Source organism: Macrotis lagotis, chromosome 1 (genome assembly GCF_037893015.1).
Source record: "Macrotis lagotis isolate mMagLag1 chromosome 1, bilby.v1.9.chrom.fasta, whole genome shotgun sequence".
In the NCBI taxonomy this organism is placed as follows: Eukaryota; Metazoa; Chordata; class Mammalia; order Peramelemorphia; family Peramelidae; genus Macrotis; species Macrotis lagotis.
The window spans coordinates 863,701,982-863,714,726 of record NC_133658.1 but is presented as its reverse complement, the minus strand read 5'-3'; the positions used below and the strand labels follow the sequence as shown (position 1 = coordinate 863,714,726).

Below are 12,745 nucleotides of genomic sequence, written 5' to 3'. Positions count from 1 at the left end.
AACCCCTTCATTTTACAGATGAGGAAACAAAGTTGACTTGGTAAGGTCAAGGTAATATTGTCCCTGGGAAGATTCAAACCCTGGTCTTCTTGACTGTCAGCCTGGCTTTAATCCATAGGGATGCCCTGCCTCACAGGGACTCAGAGAGGGCAGGGAAGGCTTATATGGGAAAGCACTAGGGTTATTGGTTTGAAGGCAGCTGCTCATTGAGAGAAGTGAGATGAGGAGGGAAAAGAGTGTGGGGAACAACTGGGCACCTTTCATCACTATTGCCATCACTCTGGGTCACCTTTATTGATCATACTGTCACCCTGTGACTGGCATTGTGGCCCATCAGACCTCATTGACATAGTGTCCTACCTTGGGAACTAATTAGGGAGTGGTAGAAGCCACAGAATTATAAAATTTGGAACTGAAAATGATGTAAGCATGGATCTGACCATATCACTCCCCACTGTAACTGTGGGAAGTCATTTAATTATCTCTGATTCTTAGATTTCTGGGCTTGAATCAGAAAGACCTGAGTGCAAATCATGCTCAGACACTTAATAGCAATGTGACCATGGGCAAATCATTTAACCTCTTGTCTGCCTCAGTTTCCTCAAATGTAAAAGGGCATAATAACAGCATTTACTTCTCAGGGATATTTCAAGGATCAAATAAGATCATATTTGTAAAGTGCTTAGTAGAGTGCCCCTGAAAATACAGTAGGCAGTATATAATAAGCGAGTTGGACTAGATGACCAATAAAGTCCCTTCTGTCTCTAGATCAATAATCCTAATTCTATGCCTCTTATTTTATAGATAAGGAAACTGAGTCCTATGGAGGTTACTAAGGAACAGTCAAGATCAAAGTAAAAAAAAATCCAAAGCTCTTTTTATTTTGCCATATTTGCCTCTTAACAATTCACTTTATTGATCCTAGTCTTGGTTTTTATCATTTGCTAACTCAGTGACCTTGGTTAAGTACCTTCTGTTTTTTCTGAGTCTCAGACTACAATTCTTCTGTAAAATGGGGAAAATAAAAACATTCTAGTTTTACTTATCTCTCAGGAATGTTCTATGAAACAGAATAGTGTGTGTAAGATGCATTAGGAACCTTAAAACTTGTAAATGTCAATTATTATTTCTTTGTCCTCATCTGTAAGATGAGGAGATTTATTCTAGCGCCAGTTATGGTCAAGAATTATCAGGATTATGGGGTGGCTAAGTGGCACAGTGGAAGGAGCACTGGCCTTGGAATCAGGAGTACCTGAGTTCAAATCTGGCCTCAGCCACTTAATAATTAACTAGTTGTGTGGCCTTGGGCAAGTCACTTAACCCCATTGCCTTGAAAAAAAAAATCTAAAAACAAAAGAATTATCAGGATTGGTGAGCCCCTCTCTACTCTCCCAGCCGAGGACAGGAACAGGGGTGTGGTTTGTGAATCTTCCCAGAAGCTCACTTCCGTTTCTTCTCCCATCTTCCCTTTACCCCAGCCTACACTTTATTATCTCATAAAAATCAGGATCTGGGCTTGAGAGACCTGGGGTCTAGTTCTGGCTCTCTGTTAACCTGTTCTTGTGAACTAATTTAAGTCATTCCTTCCTTCAAGATGTGCTCATTTTGTAAAATGACAGGAATGAAACAGATGATATTCTACATCCCAAAGTTCTTTCTGGTTCTGACTTTCTATGTTTTAACATTCCATGTTCTAAGGGTCTCCCACCTTTGATAGTCTGTGTTCTAAAGCTCCCCCCAGCTCTGACATTCTCTGTTCTAGGGTTCCTCCCAGTTTTGACATTCTATGCTCTAAAGGCCCTACCAGCTCTGGCACTGGTCAAACATGTTCCCACATTGTCTAAGGACCTTTTCGGTTTTGACATCCTGGATTCTAGGGGTTCTCCCAGCTCTGACTTTCTGGGTTTTAAGGTACCTTTCATCTTTGATGTATTTTTTTTTTCAGTTTTTTGCAAGGAAATGGGATTAAGTGGCTTGCCCAGGGCCACACAGTTAGGTAATTATTAAGTGTCTGAGGCTGGATTTGAACTCAGGTTCTCCCGACTCCAGGGCCGGTGGTCTATCCACTGCGCCACCTAGTCACCCCTTTGACATTGTATTCTAAGGTTTCTTCCAGTTCTGATGCTCTGCTCTAAAGTCCTCCCGATTTTAACATTCTCTGTTCTAAGGACCTTCCCATCTCTGACATTCTGTGTTCTAAAGGCCCTACTGGCTCTCAGGTTCTCTGTTCTAAAGACCCTTTCCACTTTGGCATCCTGGGTTCTAAGGACTCTCCTATCTCTGACATTCTGGGTTCTAAGACCCCTCCCAGCTCTAACATTGTCAGTTCTAGGGCCACTGCCAGCTCTCATATTCTCTCACCTTTGATATTCTGGGTTCTAAGGTATCTTTGACCTTGTATTGTAAGGCTGCTCCCAGTTCTGACATTCTCTGTTCTAAAGTCTCTCCTATCTTTGACATCTTGGGTTCTAAGAGATCTCCCCAGGGGCGGCTAGGTGGCGCAGTGGATAGAGCACCGGCCCTGGAGTCGGGAGGACCTGAGTTCAAATCCGACCTCAGACACTTCATAATGACCAGGCTGTGTGACCTTGGGCAAGTCACTTAACCCCATTGCCTTGCAAAAAAACCCAAACAATAAAAAAAACAGAGTTCTCCCGGCTCCGACTTTCTGGGTTCCAGGACCCCTCCTGGCTCTGGCGTCATTGTCCGTTCTCCTCTTTGACCTTAGCTCGGAGGGTGCCCCCAGCTCCGACTTTCTGGGTTCCAGGACCCCCCCCAGCTCTAACACTATCAGTTCTGGGGCCGCTTCCAGCCCCCACATCTCTCGGCTTTGACATTCTGGGGTCCCGGGTCCCTCACGTCTTTGACCTTGTGTGCTAAGGTCGCTCCCAGTCCTGACAGTCTCTGCTGTCGTTGACATTTGGGTTCTGGGGGCTCTCGCGGCTCCGACGTCGTTGACGTCCCAGGGCCCCCCTCTCCTTGACCTTGCCCTGGAGGGTCCCCCAGGTTCGGCGCTCCGGCTCTCCGTCCTGCCCCCCCCCCCCCGCGCCCCCCAGGTGCGGAGCCCGCAGTGGCGTCACCGTGACGTCACGGGCTCCGCGCCCCCCCGCGCGCCCCCGCCCCCGCGCGCCCCGCCCCGCCCCCTGGCCCGGCCCGCAGAGGGCGCTGCCTCAAGGACGCGGCGGGAGGGGGCGGGGCCGGGCCCTTTTTATGAATGGGGAGCCGCCGGCGCGCGGCCTCACTCTCACGCGGCGCGGCGCGCGCTGCGCCGCTTCCCGCGAAGCCCATTGGCCGGGCCGGGCGCTGACGTCAGCGAGCGGGCGGCCGCGGGCGGGGCCGGGTGAGTCACGCCGCGCTCCGCTCCGCCAGGCGGGGGCCCCCCGGACCCGAGCCCAGAGCCCGCGGCGGCGGCGGCGGCGGCAGCGGCGGGGACCCCGGGACTGGTGAGTGGCCCGGCTCCGCAGGAGCCCCGGCAGCGGGGGGCCAGGGCGCCCCGGCGGCCAGGACAGGTGCGGGGGGCGGTGGTCCCAGAGCCCGCGGCGGCCGAGGAGGGGCAGCACCCGGGGGTCGGGCCGGGGCCGAGGGGAGGGGGCGCCTGGCCTGGAAACACAGGGGTCCGGTGGAGGGGGCAGGGCTGCGCTCAGAGCATCCTCACCCGGGGAGGGGGCCGAGGAGGGGCGCCCACCCCGCCTCCTCCCTCGGGGACCCCCCCTTCTCCTTCCTTGGCCAGGCGCGAGGCGGGGGGGGGGGACACCCCGAGTTCACCTGAGGGGAGCCCTCGCCAAGAGCACTCTGCCCTCGCCCCCAAGGGAAGCCAGGGCGAGGGCTGGCCCCCGGCATCGGGAAGAGGGGGCACCCCGCCTCCTCCCCTCCCCCTCCCCCCTCCGGACCCCCGAGTCTCATCTGACCTTCTCTTCCAGCAGGGGCCGCGATGCAGGGGGGAGGAGGCCCCCCGGACTGGCCGGCCCCCGGGAACGAGAGCGGCGTGGAGGCCCCCGGGGGCGCCGGCCCGGCCTCCCCTCTGCCCCTCCCCACGGCCTGGGACGTGGCGCTGTGCATCTCCGGGACCCTGGTGTTCTGCGAGAACGCCGTGGTGGTGGCCATCATCGTGGGCACCCCGGCCTTCCGGGCCCCCATGTTCCTGCTCATCGGGAGCCTGGCCTCCGCGGACCTGCTGGCCGGCCTGGGCCTCATCCTGCACTTCGCCTCCAAGTACTGCATCGGCTCCCCGGTCCTGAGCCTGGTCCTGGTGGGCGTCCTGGTCACGGCCTTCACGGCCAGCATCTACAGCCTGTTGGCCATCACCGTGGACCGCTACCTGTCCCTCTACAACGCGCTCACCTACTACTCGGAGACCACGGTGACGAGGACCTATGCCATGCTGGTGCTGGTGTGGGGGGCGGCCCTGGGCCTGGGCCTGCTGCCCGTGCTGGCCTGGAACTGCCTGGACGAGCCGGCCTCCTGTGGCGTGGTGAGCCCCCTGACCAAGAACCACCTGGTGGTCCTGGCCGTGGTCTTCTTCATGGTGTTCGGGGTGATGTTACAGCTGTACGCCCAGATCTGCCGGATCGTCTGCCGCCACGCCCAGCAGATCGCCCTCCAACGGCACCTGCTGCCCGCCTCCCACTACGTGGCCACCCGCAAGGGCATCGCCACCCTCGCCGTGGTCCTGGGGGCCTTTGCCGCCTGCTGGCTCCCCTTGGCCGTCTACTGCCTGCTGGGTGACTCCCACTCGCCCCTGCTCTACACCTATCTCACCTTGCTCCCGGCCACCTCCAACTCTCTCTTCAACCCGGCCATCTACGCCTTCCGAAATCACGACATCCAGAAAGTCCTGTGGGCCGTCTGCTGCTGCTGCTCCTCCTCCAAGTCCCCCTTCCGCTCCCGCTCCCCCAGTGACGTCTAGTCCGGGGCCCTTGCAGCCTCTCCCCGCTGGTCTGCTTGCCCTCCTGCCTCCCTTCTGGGCCTGTACCTGCAGGAGGATGCGGCTCTGACGGTTCTGTACCAGCCTCAGTCTGCCCCCCTCCCCTCCAGGCACAGGATTCTGCTGGAATGCTTTGTCTGATTGGGAAGGGTTCCCTCTCTGCCAATCCCAGCTCTCCCCAGGACCCCCCCCAAAAGCTCCAGCCAATGGAGTTGGGAAATGCTGTGTCTTAGTCTAGTCCTCTCCCCACCCCCTTTTCTGTGTCTAGGCTAGAAACTCTTTTTAAGTTTTGTGTGTGATGGACCTTGGTAGACCCTGTGGCCCTGGACCAGCTGGAGAGAGACAGACAGTGAGACAAGGAGAAGAAATGGGAGAAGGAGATTTATGGATATTCACATACAAAGACCCTATTTATTTACCTAAATATTTATTTATTTGGATATTTATTTATTTATTTGCTTGTGTCGGTGGATCTATTTATTGGGGGGGAGGGATGGAGGGAAGGGACCTTGACCTTGCAAACCAATCCCCATCACCCATATACCTTTATTCTTTGGAAGGGGGAGGGGGGAGGGAGACAGAAACTATTTATTTTGTTAGTTCTGATGTTTTTAAACAAAGATAGATCAGAGACACCAGAGCCCCCCCTTCATCACTCGACCTGTCACCCTCCACCCCTAGGGGACTGCAGGGCCAGGGGGAGCACACACACACACACACACACACACACACACACACACACACACACACACACACACACACACACACACACACCAGCTTTCTAGGGGTTTATTTTTTTAAGCCATCCTCCTAAGGAATGGAGAATTCTGGACAAGTTCCTTGGCTCCAGTCTTCTTTGGGCTTGTGCTGTCCTCTGGTGTCCACCAGTGGAAACTGCAGCCTGCAGTACCAAGAGTTGACATGGGCGTCTTATTCCCCACCCTCCCCCCCAAAATTTCTTCTCTCTTCCACATCCATAGTGGGCAGATGGACACCCCACCCTCTTGCAGGGTTACAACCATGGCCTTGGGGGTGGGGGATCCACTCTTTCACCCAGGGGAGGGTGGGCATGGGATACCATATCTCCACTCCTCACTCCTTTCACCTTGGGTAGAGTTCCCCCTTCCCAGTGCCACCTACCCAGTCCAGCCCCTCCCCCTTCCCTTTCCCTGACCCAGACTCAAAATAAAAAAATAACTTTGTGATAAGAAATGCTTGTGTTTGTGCCTGTCTGCCTGGTAGTAAATACTTGAAGGGGAGGAGGAGGAGGAGAATCCGTGGAAAACTGAGATAACCCCAAGGGGATGGTTAAATAGGGGGAAATCCAGCAGAAATATGAGGATCCAGATGCAGAAGCTGAGGGGGGTGAGTTCAGAGCAGGATGGGGCCTGCTGAAAAACCGGGCCTAGGTAGTGGACAACACCTAATCCTTGTTATCATTTTCAGCTGTTCCATTGCTCATCTGGTCTGCCCTCTAGTCATTGCCCACAGCCTATCCTCTGGACTTTCCAGGAGACCATCTTCTCTATAGGGAAGGAAGGAAAGGCCTTGAGCTGTTCTGATGCTGGGGTTAGCTCTTGCCTTGTCAGCTGGCTACTATACCCAGATGGATCCCAACCCCAGTGGGAGTTTGAGTCTAGAGAACTTTGCTTTGAAAGGTGTTGGCCATAAGACCTGGTCATCCTGGGTCTCCTTATGACCAATGACCCCTATTGCAAGATGACCTGTTGAGGGGGGTGGCTAGGTGGCATAGTGGATAAAGCACCAGCCTTGGAGTCAGGAGTACCTGGGTTCAAATCCGGTCTCAGACACTTAATAATTACCTAGCTGTGTGGCCTTGGGCAAGCCACTTAACCCCATTTGCCTTGCAAAAACCTAAAAAAAAAAAAAAAAAAAGATGACCTGTTGAAGTTAGGCCTCAATCTGGGATCACCTTTAGGGGACGGGACTGATTCTATCTGCAGTCAGGATAAGAGCTTGATCTCCAAGGGGCTAGGTGACAGCATTACACCTCAGCCCTAGTTCAGTTTTAGAAGTTGTTAAATCTGGCTTGGGACCTGGGGTCAGGGTGGAGAGGGTCAGAGCAATGTGGCTTCATGGTTCATGTTAGATCTGAAGTTATGGGAGGCTTCCTAAAGATAAGAAGGAGGGGCAGCTAGGTGGCACTAGCCCTGGAGTCAGGAGGACCTGAGTTTAAATTTGATCTCAGACAGACATTTAATAATTTCCTGGCTGTGTGACCTTGGGCAAGTCATTTAATCTCATTGCCTTAAATAAATAAAAATTTTAGGTTGTTCTTTTTTGCAAGGCAAATGGGGTTAAGTGGCTTGCCCAAGGCCACACAGCTAGGTAATTATTAAGTGTCTGAGGTCAGATATGAACTCAAGTACTCCTGACTCCAGGGCTGGTGTTCTATCCACTGAGCCACCTAGCTACCCCAAATGAATAAAATTTTTTTTAAATATTTAAAAGAAAAAAGATGAGCAAGTGGGTGATGACCCACGCCCTAAGCCAGTATTTTCTTATCTGTATAATTGTGAGCAAACCAATTGTAGCAGCTACCTCAAAGGATTGTAGTGAGGAATAAGTGAGTTAATTAAAGCTTAAAGCTTTAATAAAGTTACTCTGAGAGGTTTGGAAAACCTTTAAAAGCATCATTCAAATGACAGCTTAATTATTGATGTCTTTACTAATAATATCCAGCATTTACAAAGAACTTTTAAGATTTGCAAATACACTTTACAAATTCTCTTCAAGTAGATTCTTTTACCATCCTTATTTTGCAGATGAGGAAACTGAGGCAGCGAGAAGCTAAGTGACCTGTCATATAACTAGGAAGTATCTAGAGCAGAATTTGAGCTGGGGTCTTCCTGACTGTGAGCCCCCTGCTCTATCCAACTGCTATCACTAACCCACTATGGACTAGAGCTAAAACTCAATCTCTTTAACACAGGGGTAGCCAGTTTTAGGGTGTCAGTCCATGGTTGGGGTATGTTTGTCACGGCAGACTCTTCCTGACCCCATTTGGACTTTTTTTTTTGGCAAAGATACTAGAATGGCTTTCCATTTCCTTCTCCAGCTCATTTTATAGATGAGGAAACTGAGGCAAACAGAATAAAGTGACTCACCCAGGGTCATACAACTAGCAAATGTCTGAGCTCACATTTGAACTTGGGAGTGTTCCTGACTCAATGCCGTATGGCGCCATCTAGTGAGCATTGTCAGGGTTAGGCTTTATTTTATGGCCCTGATTGGGTTGGTTGATAGGTTTCAGCCTTTTGGCTAAGGAACCTCAGAGATTGATAGTTCAGTCACCTCATTTTACATATGAAAAAAGTAGAGCCTCAGGAAAGGCAATGATTTGTTCAAGATCATGCTGGCAGGAGGTGGAAGAACCAAGGATTTGAACCCAAGATTCCATATCCTGGTTAGGATTAATTAGGAGGAGACTTCATGTTACAATAAATGTGGAGATGACCTCTCTCTATAGCTGGGGCTCAGGCTGTGAGTGATTTCAGATCTTAGCCTGGGATTTAAGGTATGGGCTTAATTTTAGGCTACTGGTCTGGCATTAGAGTTATCTGGGTCAATTTTAACTTGGGGAGGGGGCAAGTCAGGTTTCTGTGATTCAGATTGGGTGGAGTCTGTGATGGGTCTCGGTGGGCCTCCCGAGACCCCTTGAACTAGACAGTAAATGTATATGGATTAAGGCTCAGTCTTTAGAAGGAAAAAAAAGAAGAAAGGAAAGAAGAAGGGAGGGAGGAAAAAAGAAGGAAGGGTAAGATGGAGTAAGGAAGGGAAGGAGGAAGAAGGAAGGGAGGGATGGAGGAAGGGAGGTAGGAAGGAAGAGAGGGAAGAATGGAAGGAAGGAAAGGGAAGGAAGAAAGAAAAGGAAGGGACAGGTAGGAGGAAGGAAAGAAGAGAGAAGGGAGAGAGAGGAAGGAAGAAAGGAAAGAAGAGGGAGGAAGGGAAAGAAGAAGGAAAGAAGGGAGGGATGGAGGAAGGAAAGCAGGCAGAGAGAGAGAGAGAGAGCAAGGGGGGAAATAGGGAGGGAGGAAAGGGAAGGAAGAAGGAAGGTGGGGAAGAGAGAAGGGGAGAGAAAAGAAGGAAGAGAGAAAGGAAAAAAGAAAGGGAGGGAGGAAGGAAGGGAGCTTTACTAAGTGCCTACTATATACCAGCCACTATGTGAAGTGCTTTACATAGATCTGATTTGATCCCTACAGTAATCCTGGAAGGTAGATGTTACTATTATCCCTGTTTGACAGCTGAGGAAACCGAGACAGAGGTTAAGTGACTTACCCAGGATCACAGAGCCAGTAAATAGCTGAGGCAGATTTGAATCCAGGTCTCCCTAATGCCACCATGCTCAACATCCACGGAACCACTTTAAGTGTGGCAAGACCTGGAGTGAGCCCATCGCCAGGGGTAAGGGTCAGTTTGTGGCCTGTCCTGTTAGGAGAGGCCAATCCAAGGCAGGGCTCAAGCTCAGGGTGCTTTTAATGGAGAGTCTCTGGGCAGTCTGGATCAAGGTGTCAGTCTATGGTCCAAGGATGGAGTTGTTTGGGTGGTCAGTTCGAAGACAATTTTAGGGAGCTGATATTGCCAGGCTTAGTCTAGAGGAGGATTCCACAGGAGGGCAATAGCATTGGACTTAAGAGTCCAGAGAGATCTAAGCTCAAATCTTGCCTCTAAAGCTTCCAAGGAAAGAAATGCTTTGGCTGATTAGCTGGTTCTTGTCCTTTGTTATCCAAGAAGACCAAAATGACATCACTATGTTAGAGACAAGCCTCGGTGTGTCTGACCATGTCTGTTCAGATCAATATTAGCTCGGAATGTTCTACCACTGGTTGGGCACAAATAGTCCATGTGGACACCTGGGGTGGGTATTCTATACTGCTTCCGTTTTGCTTTGCTCCTAGAGCACAGCACCCTCTCTGACACGGGGACGCCATGCTGGGTGGTCCTGTGCCAAGTATTCTGGCTTTACAATTATCATCTCATTTGACTCACACAATAACTCTAGAAGAGGTGGGGGTTATAATTATCCTCATTTTACAGATGAGGAAACTAAGAAGGTTAAGTTACTTTGCCAGAGTCACACAGCTAGGAAATGTCTAAGCTGGATGCAGGGCTAGAGCTGGAATTAGGAAGACCTGAGTTCTGGTCCTACCACTGATTCATATGAGCCATGTGACCCTAAATAGTTATCTCCCTTCTCAGAGTCCTAGGCAATTGTCAAGATGATATCTAAAGGGGCGGCTAGGTGGTGCAGTGGATAGAGCACCGGCCCTAGAATCAGGAGTACCTGAGTTCAAATCAGACCTCAGACACTTAATAATTACCTAGCTGTGTGGACAAGCCACTTAACCCCATTTGCCTTACAAAAAAAAAAAAGCTTAAAAAAAAAGATGATATCTAAGGTTCCTTTTAACTCTGAATCCTAAGACCCTATGATGAAGTACAAAAGAGTCAGACAATGTGGATTCAGACCCTGTCTTTGCCCCCTTCTTATCTACATGACCTTGGACAAGTCAGTGTCAGGACTTCAATTTCCTCCTCTAAAACAATTGCTTCTAATCCAAATCCCATGAGCCTATGGTCCTACATTACAGATAAATGGCTATCTGCACCACTGGAGAAAGTGCCCATACTGGGAGACCCTTTCACTAATAAACTCAGGGGTCTGTTGAGAAAATTGCCTTATAGTGCCCATGTGGCTGGGTCATCTGGAAGTTTAATTACATGAGAGATCACATAATTAAATGCTGGAAACTCAAAGTGTTATAGAAATTTTGGTTATTAATATCATTATGATTAACTGAATCTTTGACCAAATTTTAGGTTTAATGGAAGGTCAATTATAGAGATCTGATCTGACTTCAGGATTAGCAGCTCAGTCTGAAGGAATTAGGTGATTGGTGAGGGCTGGTGTGAAGGGAGACATTTTTGACGAGGCTTAGGGGGTTCAGTTCGGGGTTAGGCTTAGGCTCTAGTGTTTAGCTTCTTTGCTGGGGATGTATGAATCTGCAGCCTGGATTGTCTGTGGTCAGGTATTTGGTTTTTGTTTTTCTGGGAGGAGGGGTGTCAGTCAATGACCAGGATAAGGACTCTCAGTAATCAGGTGAGGGCTCTAGAGTGTGGCTGAGGTCAGAGGTGAATCTCTGGCCAATTTTAGGGGAAACTATGAGCTCAACTCTTAGCAAATTTGGGGTCTGTCAGTGATCAGGACTCAATTTCAGGCCTGGGTTGGCTTTAGTCTGTTGTCTTGGAATCACAGAATCTGAATCTGCATCACAGAATTGAAAAGGTGGAAGGTAAATGAGGAGCCGGGGAGTCTAACCCACCTATGAAAGGAATCTCCAGTAGTACATGTCCCCCACTTCTCCAGGAGAGCCCCTCCTACTTTGGACACCTCCAGGGGATAGGGAGACTCGCTCCTCTTGAGGCAGCCTATCACCTTTTGATAACACCAATTGTTAGAAAGCTTTGCCTGGCATCAAACCTACATGTGCCTCTTTGAGATGGTTAGACTTAGGGCTCAAATTGCCCCTCTCCAATGACTTCAGAGATGGGAGAGAGAAAAAAATGGTGTCTCATTCTAGAGTTAGAGTCTTGGGAGACCTGAATTCAAATCCTGTTTCTGAAACTTTATCCCACTACTCTTGGAAGGAAACAGAACCTGGGCTGCTTTGTACAAGAAGGATCAGGCTTGTTCTGTTTTGTTCCAAGAAAGGAGGTCTAATGGATAGAGCACTTGAGTCAGGGAGACCTGAGTTCAAATCTGATCTCAGACACTTACTAGCTGTGTAATCCTGGGCAAGTCATTTAAATGCCTCAGTTATCTCAACTGTAAAATTGGGATAATAATAACTCCTATCGCCTTGGGTTGCCGTGAGGATCAAATGAAGTTCTGTCTGCAAGTGTTCAGCACCGCCACATATAAGCTCTATATACAAGTTAGCTACTATTATTCAACCAATCCTCACAGGATGGCCTCAAGGCTCTTTCCTAATCCTGTTCCTCTGGATACTGTGCTGCTCATCCTTCTCTTTTTTAAACTGTGGTTCCTAGAGCTAAAAGCAGTGTTTGAGCTGAAGACCAATCAGGGCAGAGGACAGTGGGACCATTTTAGGTAACCAATCTCTTGGTAGAGCTTGGAATCCATCAGTGACTTGGAAAGGACTCAGTCCAAGACCAGTATTGGGCTACTGGCTGTGACTGGCTTCAGAGATCAGTCTATAGGCAATTTAGCTGACCCATTCATGGATGGAAGGATAGAATCAGTCTATGGCCAGAGTTAGGGTTTAATCTCTTGGCTCCTTTTAGGAGGTCAGTCTATTGCCAAGATTCAGGTAAGTCTTATGTCGAACTAATGTTCACAGCCAGTTTTCAGTTCTGTGTCAGACAAAATGTGTTAGCCCTATGGGAGGGGTTCGAAGACAGGCTATCCGGATCAGAATGGAGACAGGTAATAGTTAGACTGTGGTTTCAGTCCCAGTGAAGTGAATCACCAGGTGAAGGGAATCAGGCTAGGACCATGCTTCAGGGTCAATCTAGACTTATCCAAGGTGATGGGACGGTGGCCAGGATGACAAAGTATGCCCACTTTTGTGTTTGGGGTTAAGTCTGCATTTCTATTGAAGGTATGAACCAGGCTTCTGGTGGCCCACGTTCCCAACCTCAAATTGTCATCTGGGATTCTTCCTTCTCCCTCAAAAACAATCCTTTAGCTAACACTCCCTCACCTTTCCTAACTTGTCAGTTGCCAAATCTTGTTCATTCGACCACCGCATTTCTCAGCTTTATCACCTATGTTCCCCA

The 12,745-nt window shown here is 49.8% G+C and overlaps 1 protein-coding gene across 1 annotated transcript; it reads left to right on the top strand.

Annotated features, from left to right (window-relative positions):
• Positions 1 to 3,363: 3,363 nt before the first annotated feature.
• On the top strand, positions 3,364 to 4,957 carry GPR3 (G protein-coupled receptor 3). Its single transcript, XM_074191545.1, has 2 exons — positions 3,364 to 3,443; positions 3,921 to 4,957. The coding sequence occupies exon 2, from the start codon at positions 3,932 to 3,934 to the stop codon at positions 4,904 to 4,906; it is 975 nt and encodes a 324-aa protein (XP_074047646.1). The 5' UTR covers positions 3,364 to 3,443; positions 3,921 to 3,931; the 3' UTR covers positions 4,907 to 4,957.
• The last annotated feature ends 7,788 nt before the right edge of the window (positions 4,958 to 12,745 follow it).